The sequence below is a fragment of the Poecile atricapillus genome, chromosome 2 (genome assembly GCF_030490865.1).
Source record: "Poecile atricapillus isolate bPoeAtr1 chromosome 2, bPoeAtr1.hap1, whole genome shotgun sequence".
NCBI lineage: Eukaryota > Metazoa > Chordata > Aves > Passeriformes > Paridae > Poecile > Poecile atricapillus.
In genome coordinates, this window is record NC_081250.1 from 43274213 (window position 1) to 43294480 (window position 20268).

General features: G+C 39.4%; 2 protein-coding genes across 6 annotated transcripts in view; one reads left to right on the top strand and one right to left on the bottom strand.

Moving 5' to 3' along the window:
- Nucleotides 1-1257: 1257 nt before the first annotated feature.
- ASTE1 (asteroid homolog 1) lies at nt 1258-6402 on the bottom strand. Its single transcript, XM_058831196.1, has 4 exons — nt 4944-6402; nt 3089-3299; nt 1998-2193; nt 1258-1738 (listed from the first exon to the last, which is right to left on the bottom strand). Exons 1-4 carry the CDS (start codon nt 6255-6257, stop codon nt 1444-1446), a joined length of 2016 nt encoding a protein of 671 aa, XP_058687179.1. The 5' UTR covers nt 6258-6402; the 3' UTR covers nt 1258-1443.
- Nucleotides 6403-6551: 149 nt separating this feature from the next.
- The window catches only part of NEK11 (NIMA related kinase 11), an 83127-nt gene continuing 69410 nt past the window's right edge, over nt 6552-20268 (top strand). For 3 of the 5 annotated variants that reach the window (XM_058831197.1, XM_058831198.1, XM_058831199.1), the window contains exons 1-2: nt 6552-6686; nt 9898-10071. In XM_058831197.1, the coding sequence (XP_058687180.1) occupies nt 9902-10071 (170 nt within the window). In that variant the 5' untranslated portion in view covers nt 6552-6686; nt 9898-9901. Of the gene's footprint in view, nt 6687-9897; nt 10072-20268 lie in introns of those variants that run through there. The other 2 variants (XM_058831201.1, XM_058831200.1) reach the window with 2 other exon arrangements.

The following is a 20268-nucleotide window of genomic DNA, read 5'->3' on the forward strand; positions in this document are numbered from 1 at the left end:
ACTTTTATTTAAAAGTCATCTGATGGAAATGTACATAGAAACCTAGAGAAGTGGGTTGTGAGGTTCTGGCTTGTGGTGTGGTTGGGTGTATGTGCCATCTGCTGGTAGTTCAGTAAGCAGCAGCTTTTGTCCTGGAAAAAAAATTACATCTTGCTAGGACAGGCTGCATCTGAAAACTAGTTTTCTCTTTAATATAACATCTTATAGATCTTTTCTCATTGACTACACCTGGGCAGTATCAACACTCAGCTGTACGATATAGGAGATCTTTTCTCTAAATCCTAAGATATGGTGAGTTACTTCCATGGGAACAGAGTTAATAGGGAGCATAACCAGGACTGAAAACTTGAGCACACAGTGCAGGAATCAAGCTTGAATTCTGGTAAGTTATGGGCAAAACTTGGATGATGAGAGGTGGAAGTCAGGATTTGCCTACATGCAATACAAGGTTTGTGGATTCTTGAGAAGAAAAAATCCAAATGTAACTATATTTTACACAGGGAAAACAAATAGATTCATAAGAAAAGCATTTCTATAAATTGACTAATTATGCTGGAAAGCTTGCTAATACAAAGCACTGAGAAATAGATGATGTAGGATTCAAAAAAAAAATCATAAACTGTTTTTCAGTATTACTGTGTTGATAGCAAGGGTTTGTCAAGTAATTAGTGTACATAGGGGAAGTCAAAACAGATCTGGTTTTTAATATAGCCATTGTTGAAAGAATAAGAGTGACAACAGCTTAATAGCAGAGGATTATACACAATTACTGTGACAACTACTGAGAATTAGCAAACCTGTAGAAACTTGCTCCCATGTGACAGCTTTGTGTGTGCACGCAACTCTTTCTTTAAACATAGGAGGGGGAAGGGGGAGAAATAAAATCTGAAGTTTCTCTCTGAATATTGACAGAACCTGTAATATTTCAAGCACAACTTAGTTATCACTGAGCAAAGCTACCTCTCCCTGCAAGTAAAAGTACTCCACTAGTAATGGCTGATTTTACAGTATTTTTAAACCTGTTAATTTCTGTTTTAATCTCGACTGTTAGACTGTGACCACTGTGTTGTTCCAAGTTTAAAGTTGGATTTTTTGTAAATGAAGTAGTCAGGGAGATGAGGCAGAGCCAACCAAATAATCATGAAAAGAACTCCTCTAAAATAGTCCTGCTTTGAAATACTAAACAACTTTGCTCTCATTTTCAATTAGACTGATGCCCTTAAAGAAAAACAAAACACCACAACTTTTATATGCCATTTCTTTTATACAAATGTTAAGTTACAAAAAGGTAAATAAAAAAAAAATCCCCTGAAGCAAGTTTTCTGTAAAGTTTGAATCAAGAACTTGTGTGGAAAGAGTTGAGCAAATTCCAATACAGTCACATATTTTAATGTTACTTCTTTCATCAGCATGGCATTAGAAGTTATTCCAAGAATAACGCTTTCAGTCATCCACTTCCAGTGATGCAAACCTATTAACATTGCATAAATGCTGAGTTTCTGGCACAGCACATCGGATGGCTGTTTTTTTCTTATTTGATGCTTTCCTCTTTTTGCAGGACTCTGATCTGGTCTTGGTCGTCTTTTGAAAGAAGTCTGGAGATACCACTGACTCCACTGTATTTAACAAAACCAGATAAAGATGAGCCATTTTTGGAGATAAGATAAACAGATTTTCCACTGAAGGTGCTGATTTAAGCTCTTGATACAGTCTGTGCACAAGGGTCCCAGTGTAAAGCCTGCTCAAAAGAAGGAGAAAATCTGCATTTAGAATTGCACCTCAACAGGACAGGTACAGAAACACACTGCTTGATGACAAAAATATACAGCATCCAACAGTCAACTCCTATACTAAGAGTATTTTTCTTAATAATTCCTTTAAAGAAGGGTATTCTACTGTAAGTACTGGCCAAAGGAGTTTGACAGAGAAAATGAAACATGTTAACACATCCCTTCAGGGGCTTGTGTGGAAAGCAGATCTCTGGAACACAACCTTACCTACTTAGGTCTGGCTCAGAGAGAGGAGTACCAAGTAGCTGGTTGAGATACAATCCCATCTGAAGACAGCACTGCCACTGGCAAAAACCGTGTGCAGCCTCCAAATCGAAGTCATTATTTTGCAATTTCTTTTCCTTCCATTTTAGAAATTCGTTATATGCCACACTGTCATCTTCAGCAGGTAGAACTGTGGGATCTAGGTTATAAATAAAAAAATAACTTGGAAATAAATGTTCTGCTGTGAACAGTACAAAACAGTACAAAAGGAGGGAGGAAGGAGGATGGAGCCAGGTGGCGTGGTCTCTTCTCCCAGGTAACAATTGATAGGGCAAGGAGAAATGGCCTTAAGTTGCATCAGGGGAAGTTTAGGTTGGACGTTAGGAGAAATTTCTTCACAGAAAGGGTGATTAGACACTGGAATGGGATGCCCAAGGAGGTGGTGGAGTCACCGTCCCTGTGGAGGTGTTTAAGGAAAGACTGGACGTGGTCAACATGCCATGGTCTGGTTGACAGGGTGGTTTTTTTCAGTCATGAGTTGGACTCTGTGATCTCAGAGGTCTTTTCCAACCTAATTGATTCTGTGTGATCAAACCCCCCAACAGGTATAAATATTACTGAAGCTTGAATTACTGAATTTCTGTGATTATTTAATAATTTCAGATTTGCAATGCATAGGCAGAAAAAGTATGCCTGGGCAACTCAGCATTTTTAAGTACAAATGATTTTAGAAAAAGTCAAAAGCAAAAAAAAAAATCTAAACACTTCAATAGTAGTTTTTTAATGCCTGAGTACATTAAGCTTATTTTTTGTAACTTTTATATCTGAATTAATATTTTGATCCTAAAGAAAGTACTTACAAATGCAAATTAATGTTTTACAATGTGGTATTGGTTTACCTATACAAAATGTTAAATTTATGGTTAGCACTTTTTCTTTGTGTGTATCAATGCAAAAATTGTGACACCTCAGAATATAATGTAAATCAAGGCTAATTCCTCTAAATTTGGACAACTCCCTATAAGGGCAGAAAAATTAATTACGGTCTGGATTTCTGTGGCAGCTGAATAAAAGTGTATGCTCTAGAGACATACCTGGATCTTCAGTTATCCTCTGCAGTTCTCCAGAAACTATCATTAGAAGCAGAGCCTTTAATTGGTTCAGCTTAACTTTTGGTTCTGAACAACATATCCAGTAACATGTTACAGCAATAGGGAGTTGTAAATGACTTGGGATAGGTTCCAGGAAACTCATTTTCACTCCCAGAGTATCGAGCAAAAGCATCTGGCGGCATAACACAGGCACCTGAAAATAAATTTAAAAATTGAAGGTAAGAGATTGACCTGTTGTGAGCAATTTCTAAAAGGCCAGTAAGTTCCTGGTTAAATTAGTTACTGCTTTAGGTTTTTGACAAACAATTACTTAATTTTCACAGGTATTCTGAATAGGAAATATTTTTTAAAATACTACTTAAAACTTTAAAAATGACATAGTTAAATATCAGGTAGAAAGACAAAAGTAACTAATGAGTAATTAATTCTTAGCACATGTTCCCTTTTTGCTGAGCCATTTAACTTCCATGAAGTGGTGTTAAAAACTTTGTCCATAACTTCATGCATGCAGAATTACAGCAGGCTGCTCAGCTGCAATCTGAGCGCTTTGTAAACCTTGATTAGGATTGTTTTGCCTACTCTTAGGCAGACATTCCCACAGCAGAAGAGAAACTGAAGTCAGTTTTGCCTGGAGCACTTTAAATGTTGAACAACATTTAGTTCTTCTTCTAACCTTTTGTTCAATTGATAATTCCCATATATTCACTAAGGAAAATTGTTGTAGTAGCAAAGCTCAAATTCATTAAACGAACAGCAGACACACCAAGGTTGAAGTAAGGTGTCATTAATGTCTCTGAACATGAAACTTGATTTGTCAAATTCATAAGTGTTTGGTGTTGTTTAAAAGGCGTGTGCCAATAACCTATGTAAAGTAGTCTGTACTTTGGACCAACAGCTATTGTAGCATTTAACGGTGTAGCAGTTAAGACAGACTAACTTCTAACTGATAGATTTGGTTCCTTTACAAAGGAGCCACCAGCAAGTGATAAAAACATTCAGCACTGTCCACATACAAAGATGTGTTAACAGTCAATCTGAATGCCAGAACGGATAGAGCATAGAAAAATGTAGAATTAAAACACACAGATTGTATTTCTAGACGTCGCAGAAATTTCTGCATACATAACCTCAGTTATGCAGCGTCGAGAATAGGAGACTACTTCCCATTATGGAAACAGTTACAGTCTTAAACATTAGAATTTACACAGAAGTGCTACATCTGGAACTAACCTAGTACAACTTTCCTGTGATTTTCAGGTGTTTTTCAGGTGCTGTTCTGCTCTGTTTGGTAAGCATCAGAGGTTCATGTTAGCAGGAGCATACTTGGGACAGGTAAAACTGCTGGACAGCTGCAACATTCACACGTGGAATACTGACTTCTAGTAAAAAGGCATGGGTCAGATTTTGTTTCGGAACACTGCTCTGAAACATTCCACAGCTTGATCAAATACAAATTAGATTTTGTAATGTTAAAATTGGACTTTCCTAAACTACATGAAACTGAATTCCTTCCCATAAAATGCAAGTATTAATGTTACAAAATACGTAGGATTAAATAGGGGCTTCTAATGGAAAATGCAGGGAGTATTGCATATATACACACTACACCTTCTCATATAATTTGTCTTTGTACACTTGGAGGGGGGCAGGAAGGGAGATGAAGACAACCTGGTATAATTTCTTAAATATCACAGACACTTCTGTGTTGAGCAATTACTTACTGAGGTGGCTTAGTTCAGACATCACATTTAGTGGCCAGATGGCAAAAGTGAGTCCCGACTATTTTTGTGTCACTCGTGGAACACTGTTACTGTGATCTGTCCTGACAACCATTTACCTCCATTAACTTGTCCAAAGGAAAACGATCATCACAAAAATCTGGGGGTAGGCTTGCTGCTTGAACAAATGTTTTTTTAAGTGTCTTTTGGTATCTGTCAAATTCACATACAGTGGGCAGCTCGTTGGTCTGCTTACTTGGAGAATCATCTTCGGTACTGTGAGATACTCTCAGCAGCAGTCCATAGATAACTTGTCGGATGGGCAAAGCTGTGCTGTGAGCACTGGGTCTCTGCATGTTCTCCACCTGAACGCGGAGGAAGGTGCTTCTAAGTATCAGGGCATTGATGACGAATGGGGCCAGCTTACCTTTTGCCAAAGCATCGAGTACCCACTGTGGTACGTCTGCTTTCCTGGCAGCCTCGCACTCATAGCTCCCATTCTGAAAGAAGTCCTCAAGATTCACATCAGACGGAGCATAATCCTCCATTGAAGTGCACAGAAGCTCCCGTATTTCTTCCCTCTGATGTTTCTTGAGGTATTTCAGCACGTTGTCGACGGCCTCGGCGGGCTCCGCGAACTGCGCCAGCCAGTTCAGCAGTCCCTGGAGGCGGAGGTGCTTCCCGCCCCGTCCCGCCGTGCAGCCCCTCGGCAGGCGCACCTTGCTGAAGAACGCCTCCAGCGCTCCCAGGCCGATGTAGTCGTTCCCGTTCATGACGGCAAAGAGCGGGAGCAGCGCCTTCCTCAGGTGTCCGAAGTGCCCGCAGAACCTCTCGGCGGAGAAGCAGCGCGCGGGCACGTAGCATCCCTGCGGCCCGGCGGCGGCGCGCACGCTCTGCCACTGGAAGTGGGACAGCGGGCAGTACCCCCCCGCCAGGTCGAACACGAAGAAGTCGCTGTCTAGGGAGAGGACGGGGCAGCCCCAGCGGTTGGCCAGCCCGGCGATCTCCCGGTCGGCCTCGGCGAAGCACTGCACGAAGGGCACGGCGAGCCGGCCCAGTGCCTGCACGAAGGCCTCGCGGGTCAGCAGCGGCACCAGGCAGCCCCCGGCGCCGCGAGACAGCCCGTGGGCCGCCCGCAGCTGCTCGGCGGCGCGGCCCCGCAGCGTGGGCAGCTTCCTGTCCTCGGCGCCGCGCCCGCCGTCCAGCACCACGAAGGGCGCGACGCCGCAGGCCCGCAGGACGCCGAAGAAGTCGCGCACGGCCGCGGCGAAGGCGCCGTAGTCGCCGCCGCGCCGGAAGTCGGCGTCGGGAGCCAAGCAGAGGCGGTGGTAGAGGCTGCTGCCGTCGATGACCAGCTTGGTATCCCGCACCCGCAGCTCGGTGAAGAACACCCCGCGCTCCTCCACGAAGCCCGTGAGCCCCTGCACGCCCATGGCGCCGGAAGCGGTGCCGGCAGTGACACGCGCAGCCCTCCCATCCCGGATCCGCTTCCTCTTGCTCCTCCCGCCCGCCGGCGCCCGGGCGCGCGCGCGCCGTCTCCTAGCGACGGGGCCGCCGACAGCGCGGGCCGGGCCGGGAGCGCCGCGAGGCCCCCGGGAGCGCCGCGAGGCCCCCGCCGCTGCCGCCCTGCCAGCGCCCGGCCTGCCCCGGGCCAGCCCCAGGGGACGCGGGACACCCTGAGGCGCCACAGCCCCGCCGTCGGGACGGGCGCTGGAGCGGTGGGGAGCGGCGGGGACGCGCGGCACAGCCGGCTCCCGGGGAGTCCCGCAGGCCTCCGGAACGGGGACGCCGCCCTCGCCCCTTGCTGTGGTGGAATGTGGGTGCTAACTTGTGTTTTGGGTCTTACACGGTCTTGTAACAAGGTAATAACACCGTTGAGGTTATCCTAGGGGATCTGGGCTTCCCGAATGTGCCTCAGGGAGATACTACATTTGATAGTCGAGTACATTTGACCCCGTTTTACCGTCGCCCTCAAGTTACTTTGCTTCCAGTAGTAATAATAAAATGTAGTTATCATTTCTCTAGGAACAGTAAAAAACCGAGCTAAGTGACATGATGTCACTTCAGCCTTGGGTAAGTTTCTAAAGATGTTGCAGAAAATAATAATGGAGCTAGTGTTAAAAAGTTTTGTTTGTTTGTGTTTTTGTTTTGTTTTGTTTTTTTGGGTTTTTTTCCTCCCGTTAAGGAAAAGACAAGGAAAATCTCATTTTTTGAATTGTCAAAACATTTGAAGGAGTGGGCCAGTGAAGTCATCGTCAGGAAAAATATCAAGGTAGTAAATACTGAAGATACTTAGAGCTAAATATAAAGATTTTAGAATTTATGCTTCAGGGGCTGGAGGTTGGCAAATGTTAAAAAACACCTGATAAAATTGGAAAACTGCCATGATTGGCAAAGAAGGGATTATCTTGGAAGCAGAAAATGTCAGAGTATCTCAGCTGTTGCTAAAGAAACCTGAAGGTTAATTTTTCTTACAGAAACTAATAAAGGTCAGGAAAGAAGTTGAGATGGTTTGCGCTTCCCATGTGTAGGTGGAACTATGAAACCCTAAGCAGCAACGTTCCTTTAGTTTGCAGCACAAAAAAGATGATTTAACTCTAGCCAAGGGAAAAAAAAAAATAAATTAAAAATAGTGATCCAGACACTGTAATTGCATTAATTGAGTTAGCCATCAGCCTGCCTCTGGGATGGGACTTGGGAATGGTGGATGGGACAAAGGAAACACCTTACCAAAGGTACTGGATAGGGTATACTGAGATTATTTTTTAGGAAAAGAGAGCTGCAGACTTGATTGCTTTGTGTTCACCTGTTTTGAACGTTAATGAAGCAATTGATGTTGCTGCTTGGGAAACAGCTGCTCAGTGGGAGATGGACACTGGTGCAAAAGGAACACAAGGAAGGTTGGGCTAAAGGTTTGAGTGAGGTTGGAGAGCCTGTACTTCATATACTCTTGAATAATCCATCAGTCTTGTGGTTGAGTCAATGTTTAAGCTCTGTTGGCTCTTAAAAGGCATTTCTTTCAGATGCAGTGCCAGCAATTCACCTCTTCTGTTCCATTAAAATGCACTGGTGATGCCACAATGGCAATCACTGCCCCCTGCCTTATGAGAGTCTTCAGCAGTAGCCTGAAGAGTGCTAAATGCTAAAGCATTTCACAAAGTTACATGATAATTATTATTATTATTATTATGTAGGGAGGGAATTTGAAGCATAGAGAGTAAAAGGTGGGAGGTATTATTAGAAATAAAGCACAGAAGTTAAACTCAGTGAGCTACTTGGTCTTAAGCATGGTTTTGTGGTCTAAAGGATTGTCATACATTCCTAGGTAGGCCCAAGAAAGTATGAAAATCTGAAGGTGAGCTGTGTTGACTTCAGAAAGAAGAAAAATAGGTATAGATGGCTCAGCAGTTTTTCTAAAGGAATTTATGAAGGCATGCATGAAACAGAAATTAGGAGAATAGAACAGTAAATGAAAATTGCATAAACTTTATAGAATTGGCAATATAATATTTTATGGAGTTCATCATTCTGCCCTCCCCTCTACATCTCAACATGATCCATTTGGGCTCCTTCAGGCAGATTTGGAGTTACAGAGAAATAATTTTCTAGCTGGCATTATTTCCTTAGCATTGGCATTTCAAAATTTTTGTCAGAGTTGCTGAAAGAGAAAAACAAAACAGTGTTAGGAGTGCTGCAGTTTAAGAAACATGCGGGATTTGTATTATTAAGATGTCTTGTAGTAATTAAAGTTTATCTGCTTAACATGGTGACAGGCTTTTTGGTGTAGTGTGACAGCAGCTCAGCAGATGGGTATGAAAAGAGGTTCTTGTGCCTATGCACAAACACACACACACACAGAGTTTGTTGTTGCAAGATACAAATCTGTAATCTTAATTTAGGCTCTGCATTCATTTGGAAGAGAAGCCAATGACTTGGAACCTAAAGTTGTACAGCTTTTAAAATTAGGCAGTTTGTCTTTGCTCGTCCAAAACCACCACCACAGTGAAAATCCTGTTTATGTGCTTGCCTTGGCCTTGAAATAATGTGAACAAGGCCAATGAGGGCCTGCTGCTCTGCAGTGCAGATGGATGGTGACAATAGTAGCACTGACCTTGCAAGACCTTTACTTGCTCCAAAAGATCTTCATGCAAAATGATGCGCGTAGCATTATATAAAGACAAAGTAATGAAAGCAATATTGTTTTATTATGTGCAGTGAAACACCTCCCCTTTTTCATTTGGAATGAGGAAGGCTGGGTTACTCTAAACAAAGTAAACAAAGTTACTCTAAATTCATGTTGAGCTGTTGAAAACATAAAAACAAAAAGCATAGATATGCTAGAGCTTGGCCTTTGCAGACATTTTGTCTGCAGAATTAGAACCTCAGACAAGAATTCCTGACCAAAGCTAATTTGTTGGAAAGGTGAGTCATGGAAGAATACAGTGAAAGAGAAATGAGCTTTAAGGAGAGTTGGGTTTTATTGAAAGTCTTGCAGATTTTCTGTGAAACTAATTTGCAGAAGATACTAGTAGTGAGTCACAGAAGAGCTGTGAGGTCAGCACTGGAACAGATGGTGAAATCTGAGGGGTAAATGAAGAGCAGAGAAAACAGAGATGGGAAAGAAATTATGGGTTGAGGTTATGCTTCAATATGTACAAAAATCTTTAATTTAGTATCCTGAAATGCAGATACTTTTGGTGTCAGGTACTGTGGTGGTATAAAGACAGGTGGTGAGGAAGAGTGCCATATCTAGGGGAACTGTGCTATCAGTTCAGTGAATTAATTTAAGGTTGATTTAGAGAAAGACTGCCTATGTCACATCTACATTATCTGGAGTTTGTTTATCAAGTCTGCTGTCTGCAGTTTAACAGCTAATGATTCCATTTAATCTGTGTTTGCTGCAAGCTGGATGCTGTAAACACCGCCACAGAATTAAATGAGAAGTTTAATAAGAATAATACATTGACAAATCAATATATTTCTGTTTGAAGTGATTTCTGTGAAGATCCATGGAAGAATAAAAGGATTTGAAAGCTACATCCTTGAGAAATTTGTGTCATTTTTTTTGCACAGAGAAATGCTGAAATTTCAAGAAACTGCTAAGCATGTCACTGTTGCCAGATTTAATTCTGCTTGCTCAGATGCTGTGATTGCCAGAAGATACACTATTCAGAGGAAACTTGGTAATGGAAGCTTTGGAAGTGTGTATTTGGTTAATGACAGAAAAGCAAAACAAGGAAAAGAATTGTAAGTAAACCCTTCACACACTTTAAATAAAAATGTTGGGAAGATATTTCTTGCATTGTAGATATTTTATTTGTATTTGTGTCTCATCTCTCAGTTTGGTGTTATGTTGCAACCTTAACTGTCTAACTTTAGTGAGGATCTAAGATAGAAACAGACTTTTTTTGATAACATTTAATTGGATGCCTTCAGGCATTCTATGTTACTGTAAAGATTCAGATTGTTGGAGGGTCTCAAAAAAACCAAAACTGTACAGTATTGATGACCTAATTTTTATAACTGAGTTTTCTAAACGAAACCTGAGAAGGAAGAGTTACAGAAATTCCAGTAAATACCTTTCTATTTGCTGTATACCTAACTGGTAGGAGGTTTGCTTTTTTTAAAAATTTTTTTTTTTTTTAGCTTGCCTGAATTTGGACTACTCTCATCAGTTTCACTGATAAACCCTTTGGGATCCTGAAGCCACAATGACAAAAGACCATTTTCAGTGTTAACATTCCTGTATGTGGGTTTGATATTGGGTTTGTGGCTGGACTTCCAGTTGTGTAGAACCATGTTTGTCTACCTTGATACTTACACCAAGTGAAATTTAACTGTAAATATTTTTTTTAATCCAAAAATGTTTGTAAGGCTCTTTGTCTAAAGTCAGAAACATCTAATCAAATTGCTCCTCAGCCAGCAATACATAATTCCTTTAAACAGGGGTTCTATTGGTCCTTACTGGTGGACACATTAATGAGCACTTAAATGATTAAAGTGCTTTTTCTGATTCATTTGTACCTCACTTCTGCTACTTATGGCCACACATTATTGGCAATATTGCTTTAATAAGTATGCAACCAAGACATAATTTGATTGCTTTCTTTCTACTTCAATTGACAGTTTCTCAGGACCTTGAATTAGGGTTAGGGTCCACTAAGCTCGTAGCTTTTTTCACATTGCTTAAACAGTTTTGACTCTCTCATTGCCTTAGCTACACTTTTCTCAAAAAAGTGTTCTTTAATGAAATATTTCATTAAAAGCAATAAAGAGTACTTTTCATTTTATGTTTATATTAAGATAGTCTATCATGCACATGGGGTGACAGGAACTACCTGAGCTTGTAAGATGCTTCAGAATTCAGCTGTTAGTAAGCTCATTCTTAGAATATTAACAGTACAGTGAAATGTGGGTCTCACATATTTGCTGCTATAGCACAACCTGCCAAACCTCAAAAACAAGGAACGTGCCTTAAGCTTTTAAGTGGCTATTTTAATTTTTTTTCTAAAGAATTATGAGTGAACACCTTGAACCAACATTCACTACCTGCAGCATTTCATGCCTGCATTTTGTTAGGGATGAGCCTGAGTGCATCCTCTGCTATCTTCACGACAGAGACTGAATATCAAATGACATATTTTTGGTTTTATTTTAAATGTTTTTTTCAGTCTTTGTGACCACAGTACAATAGAAATACACCAGTATTTAACCAGCCCAAATGCTCTAAGATGTGCAATGCTGTATTTAAGCCTTCCATCACGAGGTGGTGCTCACCTATCACAGTTCATTCCTTCCATGCCTCAAGTGTGCATCGAGGAGGGGATCCCCCTAAATATCTATATATAAATATCTACCACTTATATGCTAATGGATGACAAAAATACTGTCCCAGGTGAGCATGAAAACACAGGTAGCATAGTGATACTGACTGCAGGATTTAGAAATACTGGTTTCTTAGGGTGGTAAAATATGCTAGAAGTCACATTCTCAATACTGCTTTCAGATAATCTCATATGGAACCGTACTGGTTGGTGATTGTGTTATATATATTTTTGAATGAAAATTTATGTGGTTAAAAAGAATAATCTTAATACAGCTTTAAAGGCACTTTGACAGAAAAAAACCCACAAACAACACAGCTGTGACCTCAGCAGAATTAGAATTATATTTTTATTGTTTTGGAGATGATTTTACAAAATGAAAGGACAGAGTCTTAAGCTGTGCCAAGGGAAATATAGGTTGGATGTTAGGAAAAAGGTTTTTACGTAAGGAGTGATAGAGTACTGGAATGGTCTGCCCAGGGAGGTGGTGGGGTCACCATGTCTGGATGTATTTAAAAGATTGGCTGTGGCACTTGGTGCCATGGTTTAGTTGAGGTGTTAGGGCATGGGTTAGACTTGATGATCTAGAAGATCTCTTCAGCCTAGTCATTCTGTGATTCTGTGTGATATAGAACGTGCTGAGACAAACATTATGTACAGTGTAAACTCAACCACAAATAATTTCGTGAAAACTGCTGTAGTCTAAAGCACTACGAAAAACCATAGGAATAAATCATAGAAATACAAACTCCCAAGAAAAATGACATATTGATACAGAAACTGTTCAGGGATATCTTTCTTGATTTTCCATTAGTGCAATGTCTACAGAATGAGTTAATGCAAAGACTAACAGTGTAATTTCAAGTATGCTCAGCAAAACTTCTGCATGATTCTAGAAGCAGTTTTAGGTTGTGCTTTGTATTTTGTGACCTCTCAAGGATCACACCTGGAGTGAGTGAAGTGTTACATACAGAGCTGCTTCAGCTGGGAAGGAGAGAGAGTTGTTTATTTGGGGCATACCTCAAACTAACAGATTATAAAATTTTCAGGGCTGCTCAGCTCAGCAGTGCCTGTCTTTCTAAGAAGTACATGCCAGCTTCATGCTTCTCTCCAGTTCTTTGTATGGATGAGATCAGGACTATTGACTTCTCAGATCATACTAGATCAGTATGATATAGTTGACTTGCCTACCCTATAAACAATAAGGTTATGAAATACCACAAGTATAGTAGCATATGTAGGTCCCTTACTATAGGTCCCTTTTAAGTGTTGAGTGTTGCATTGTATGACACATTCTTTGCCTGTTGCTTTAACTTCTTAACTGGTGGTATGGGTTGTTTAGTGTTTTGGGGTTTTTTTTTGGTGGTTTTTTTTGTTTGTTTAGTTTGGTTTTTTTGTGTTTGTTTGGGATTTTTTTGTAAATTCTATTTTCTGGTGCAAGAACTTTTGATCCTGTTATATGATTCTCACTGAGTATGACAGGGTTAAATATCTCAGATAGAGGTCCCTGCAATTTATGTGAAAGCAGCAGAGAACAAAAAGAATGCCCTCAGAGACAGAAAGGTCAGAACCTGGGAGGTTCTTCACTATGAACAAAGCTTTTTATGTACTAAATCTATACAGGAGAGAGATTATCAATTTCCCCTCTTCTTTTGGAAGAAACAAGAATCAGAATTCATATCTTAAATCCTGAAGTCAGTTAAGCACCAGAGACACATCTGTACAAAAGCAAACTTCTTAGTTGCAGTTTACACAGGATGTCTTAGTTTGTGGATTACTTGATATTTATTTGTTCCTGGACATTATGGACCTAGACCTACCCAGAGCAGATAGCTTGGCTTATATAAAGAAAGAAGCAGGATTTACCAGCATTTTTTTAACTAAATAATATTCCTGCAGTCACTTCTATGCTAGTCCACCTGAATATCTTCTCAGTTAATGATAACTGGTAATTCTGGTTAAAGACAAAGTTTTTTACAGCAGACATAAGTTCAGCAGTAGTCTTGAGGGACAGTGCCATCACTTGAAGAAAATGAACGTCCTAATCAATTGTGCCAAGGGAAGCTCTGGGTTAAGTGCCACTGATTCATAACCATGTATGGGCAAGCAGCTGAAGTACACAGTAGGCAATAGGGACTTCTAGTTCATAAATATTCACATGGTATTTATGTGTCCCTGTGGAGGAAAGGACACACTGGCAAGTGCCAAACTCCCTGGACTGCTCCACTGTGGGGTGTCAGCTCAAATGCTACATCTGACTTGCATTATAGCTTTAATCCAGACTCATGCTAGGATTCCTTGGAAACTGTGCGCTTAGCTGAATAATTTATCACATGACTTTCAATTATTTATGACTTATAACAAATGATATAAAATCTAAAGGTGGGAGAGATTTGTTCCTTATGAATATCCAAGTGACAATCAGCAGATTGCTGTGTTGTCAAATCCCTGTGTTTGCTACCTGTTTGCTTCTCTGAAGGTATTCCAAGGAAATGGTCATTCGATGCTGAATTGATTAAAACAAACAAATTCCTCCCTGCCAGTTGTTTTGTGCACATTCATCTAATTACACTGCTTTCGTTTATTCTTCTTCTTCATTTAATAATAAAACTTAGAAATTAAAACTGGAATTTATTAGGGCATTTTAGATTTGTGAAAGAATATTCACGACCTCCTTGAAAACTGATCAAAGGTGCATTTGCAGTAGGACCTTCTTGATTGTGGCTTTTTTTGAAGTAAGCTTTTCTTAGTGAACCATCTTTTGCTTGGTTCAGTCACGTGTACCCGTGCTTCTTCATGCAAGGCTCAGCTACTGTGCCATGCCTGCTGACTGGGTACGGTCATGCTTGGCCCAAATAAGAGACCGTAAAAGCAAGGACCTTGTGGATTTAGCTTAGAGCAGTTTGAGAAGTGAGCTTTCATGAGCTTTCCACTTGAGTGGCCAAGCATGACTTTCATATTCTGTGAGCAATGTTACAGGAGTCAAGTCCTAAAGCTAAGTGTCCAAGCAATTTCCATGCTGAACATCTGTAAGGGTGGCTGATGCTCTCATGCTTTACTTCAGAATACACCTGCAATGGAGGTTGCCAGGGAGTGAAACTGTAAATATTTTGCTTCAAGTTTAGCAGGCAGTCCCAGCTATAGCCACAATGGTTTCAGATCATTTCTAGTGTATGCCAATACGATCCTGATTCAAAGACAAGTTTGGTAACCTTGGACTCACCCAAAGCAGATCTCACTGGAAACCGTGTGGGAAGGTGCTTTAGCCCCTACCTCCTGCATCCCTGTCAGTGCCCAGCTTTTCCTGCAGCCCAGCAAGGTACAGTAGGGCTCCTCCAGCTCAATGTAAGAAAGTTTAGGAAGCTCCTGTGCTGGGTAAGGCTCTGTGGGTGCTGTAGGGTAACTTGGCATTGAAGCACAAAATGAAGATTTCACCCTGCCTATGCTGGTGATGGATTTGGCAGTTTAAAGTCACAGCCATGCTGCAATCCTTTGCACAGGAAATTACTGGGTTAAATTTCCTAGTTCCCTCATAATCAAAAGCACAAAACCTTGCATTCTGTGGCTTCTTTGGAAGCAAAAGACGCATACTGGAACATGTTGAGACCCTTTCTTCACCTTTATGATCTTTGATGGTATTGTTACTGGTTTTTCTTTTTTGTCTTTTTTACTGCTCTGCTTTTAATACACCTTTCTTAAACTAAGTAGCCTACTTTTTCATTTTTGGTGGGACTTGTCTATTTGACTGGGGAGGATTCTAACTAGGTTTTTAATGTATGTAAGTGGGAGGCAGCGTGCTTTAAAGGAAATACTACCTGGGTTTACAATAAATCTTTTCCCCCACAGAGCTGAGCTCCCAAGTGTGCAGTGCTGCAGCACTCACCACATTCTGGTCTGATGTGCAGGCAGTGAGCAGTGCTGGTGGTTGAGTTATTGTCTTGAGAATTGTTTACAAGTAACATTTTCAACATAGGGTGGAGAACTGTGCTTAAGGCATTATTGGTGAATTACCTTTCTTTGAGGTGCACAGCAGAGACAGAATTTAACGATTTTGTAATTAAGCAAATGCCTTGAGATCACGTCTTTCTCATTCATTTTACTAAAACTAGTTTTCATGCATTTATAAGCTAGTTTTAGTAAGAAAATTTATTATTTAGGTTGAACTGCCTCAAAGATAAGCATAGGTGTTTGAAATATGTGAATATGCCTGTCTACTGTATGGGCTACCCTTGTTGGCAAGGGTGTTTCCTCTGAAGTCTGCGTCAGGTTGGTTTGAACTTCTGTTCAGAATGAGCCCCTAGTTTTTTGTTGCTTTCAGTATATTGTAATGATAAAACTGATGATAAAAAAGTGAGTGGAATAAATTCTGGATTTGCTGGACAGTCAATGTACTTTTCCCTATCTTTTTTTTTCTGTCTTCTTTTGTTTTTGTGCTTATGTGACTAACTAGTAACTGTAATTCCTAGTTAATTGTTTCCCTTACACCCATGCTGTGCCCTTCAAGTGTTCTAAAACTTTTTAATGTTGCTGGGTAGTTGCTTTAGTTTTGAATTGCATGTGTTTCAATGATTGTTAAGATCAGAGTATCATACTCAGGAGGGCTTAAAAGTATTAAAATATTTTTATCTAACAATAGATGTTATACACAATTAATTTCCTCAGCATTGCTTGATTCCCTTTGCCTTTGATTGTAGACTACTTAATAATGTGCTTTTTTAAAGCTATAAACCATGCTTTTATCTTCTTCTACACTCCTTTTATTTTTTATTTTTTTTTGTACTATAGATACTTGAATGCATATCAGAAATAAACATTGAAGGAGATGCCTGATGGGAACAGACATGTAGGAACAGTGAATTTTCTCATTCAAGTTGCAGCAATTACTGTTTAAATTACTTTTGGGAATTAGGTCCACTGGAGGGACAATACTGTTGACATAAATATCCTTGCAACAGTGAAAGGAACATAATTCTGCTTACAAATATATTTAAATTCAGAAGAGAACCAATTAAATTTTACATTAACAAGTGTTTTAGTTGAATTTCTATGGAATGCATTCTTACAGCAATTTTTAGTGTATCTGGTTTCCCTTCACAACTCCTATAGTTCAAAATAGTTTGTTTTCTGTGAACTGATGAATATAGATCATGATATGAAGGTCTTTCTTCAAAATTTCTAATTGCAACTATTTTAAAAATTCAAACAAATTCCTACAGAAGGAAAAGTCATTTTTGGCAGATGCTCTAGCCCAAGGCTTCTAGTTGAAGAGTTATAACATGGCAATTATGAGATATTTAATCATATTAAAAAGCTTGAAGGCAAAATGCTGCATTCAGTCTTGAGTTCTGTAATGGTGTCTCCTTTTGTTTGAAAGCAAGTGTTAATTAGTAGAGAGCAGTTAATTGTAAAATATATTGTCTGTGTAATGAAATCACAATGCTGGTTTAGAGGTTTTGTTGTATGATGGAAGTCTTCAAAGATACAGAGAATAAACCAATTATTTAGTCCTTGTTGTATTTCTCAAAAATCCCATTTAAATTAGGGACAGCATGGTGCTTAATTTCATTCTTAAGCAAGACTGGGCTGTAGGAAAAAGGTTGGATGAACAGTAGAGGGGGATAATGCAACATGTAACCATAAGATATTGGTAAATATAAGTACATTCACAGCTATTAGTCAGTATCTCATCATCATTTTTTAGTAATTTTTCTGTTAAAACACACATTTCTTCTGTTCAATCACAGTCTATTAGCATTTGATTTAGAACTGAACTGTATGAATGGACTATAAATGTATTTACATTTTATTTTTCCATTTCTCTCTAGAAAAAAGTTCTAATTTCAAAAATATGGCTTTAGAGAAAAATTCATCCTTTATTAATCATGCCTATTTTTATTGTGATTTTTAATAAATGTCGATGGCTACCCAAAGTATCCCAAAGAATTATTCACAATAAATGCATTTTTATATCTAAATAAATAATTTCATTTAATCACTTGTTCAGTTCTGTGGATGATAACACAATTGCTCTGCTTTATGTTATAACTACTGATTTTTTCCAAAATTGGCACATATGGTTGACCAAAAATAATTTAAGTTATGCCCCTTTGTATAAATGAGTTTGCTCAGTGCAGAAGAAAATTATATAAGCTGTATTCCTTGAGGCTAACTTATTTCAACAGTATTCTCTTTTCAGAAAATATATTCTACATTTTTTGGGATGCTAATTAGGAACTGTTAATTTTCAAATAAGCATAAACTGTTTTCATCATTAGTTGGCCTGTTCAATGTTAGTGCATATGTTAGAGCATTTCAAAATTTGGCATCTTGAAAAATATTTGTAAATGCTATAATGGTGACTTGCTGATGGAAATGGAAAGTGAATCATCCATTTCACTTGCAAATTTAAGAAATCTCATTGCCATTCAAAGATATTAAAGTAAGGTTAAATTAGTTAAAGTGCTTATTCAGAAAATGAAATTATATTTAATCCATCTGCAGATATTACAGTGCTCATATAGCGATTGAATTCATAGCGGTTAACTGAGGGATTAGTTCTCATGGTCTGTAAATGTTCACGAACAGTGTGAATAGGATGTTTTGGAGAACAGGAAAAACAAGTTGCTGATGACTGTTCTGGCATTACTAGGAAGTCAGTTATGTCCAGGGGGACAACAAAAGAAGTGCAGCATTTGATTCAAGAAGCTATGCAGTGATACTTGCATAGCTGACTAGCAAATCCACAGTGGGCATGGGAAGCCAAGATTCGATTTTAGAAGTTCCATAGTAATATTTGAGTCTGAAATCCTTTGGATAATGCCTAAGTGTGTATATGTAAGGAGGAATACCAAACAGCACTTGTTTGTTTTGTTGTGGAATTGTGGTAATCCTCTTCATTTTCCCACAGAAATCAAGTGCTCCTAATTTATTGTGTTTCTTTCCTTAGCTAAAACCAAGAATTCTTTTGGGTAGGACTGACTTGTGTATGCTGACTTACTGTATTTCGTGGATTCACCAGCTTCCTCTGTCTCTAACAGATAGATGCATATCTTTAAATTATCAATCAATTGAAAATTTAAATTATCAATCAATTGATAATTTAAATTATCAACAATGCAGACACTGGTGTTCCAAGTATTATGGATAAAATGTGAAAAATGATTATTTGAATTTTTGTTGCTAAGCTGTCAACTGCAGAAAAGAAGTAATAATGGTGAGTGACCTCACCCTGTCTGTAGGAACCTGGTGCCTTTGTTACCAAATTTCCTTAACAGTTTTAATAGTGTGGAAGCTTCAGGCAAACTTTCTGCATTAAGGTTGTCACCTCTTCATTTTGGTTCCCATTTGCTGAGCTGTACCTTCTATGTGATAAGTAGAATAGAAGGCATCATTAATTGGACAGGCACTCCTTTAATTTTATTGTTTGTGACCAATTTCAGATCCAATTACAGACCCAGTAAGAGGTGATGCATTTTTACAGAATTGCACCTGGTCCTTGTACTGAGGAGTTACCAGGGTGAAGTGGTAGTCCTGCAAAGGCCAGCATGGATAGAAATACAGCACACAGTTATGCTACAATTCTCCATAGTGGCAACTCAAATGAACTAAATGAAATTGTAATTAACTGCAGTTAACTGAAAAACTGCCTGTGTAAAATAAAGTTTCTGTTTCATTAAAAGCTTCAGCTTTTGATCATATATTCCTAGATCACAATTTTTCTGTTATTTTGTCTGACCTATTTATTCTTGACATTAACAGAGTTATATTTCTTTTACTTCCTTCACAGCAAGCAAATTTACCTAGGCAATAATTCATATTTCAATTTAGTGAATAACAGAGTGCATTTTGAGAAACACTGCCTTTTAAGAATTGCATCTGATCCAATAAACCAAATTATATAATAATAAAGTATGTCACTGATGTAAACAAATACCAGATGGGTTGTAAAACATTCAATTTTAGATCAGTGCAAATAGACTGAGATACTGCTGTAGTGTATTGTCAGTCACTAGTAAAGCTCAAAAAGGGATTCCCACTGCATGCCTGAATCCTGGAGGGTTCCACCTTCATGTTTGTTTTTCTCTTGCTTTAAGTCTCACTCTCTTTATCCCCACTTGCTCCCCATTATTGCACTTTCAGACCCAGTGCTTGGCTGCTTTTCAAAGTGTGACAACACAAGCCAGCAAGGTTTTACCGATGAAAATCAGAAGGTGTTCCTAGAGTAAGTGTTCCCAGGGAAGAGGTGTGGGCCTGTTGAGGTGTGGGCTCTGCGGAGTCTAGGATGTTGCTTTCTGCATTTTGGGAAGTGGGAGTGGGCTCATCCCTCACATTATTTTCCCACCCTGAAGGGATGGATGTTACTACCTGTAGCAGACCCAGCTTCCTCCAGGATGGATGGACATGGTGGCAGTTGGAATTTTTTACTCTTCAGATATGAATGGTTTCACAATAAGACTCTTTCAGTTGTGGTCAGTTTGAGATAAAGTTTAAAGTGTGCTTCCATTATTGATTGAGTTATAAGTCTTCTTCCACACAGTTAAATTCCAGAGGCTGTTGTTCTGTATTTAAGATATCTGCTGGTCCTTCTGTAATAAAGTTTTCTAATTGTGTGACATGAATA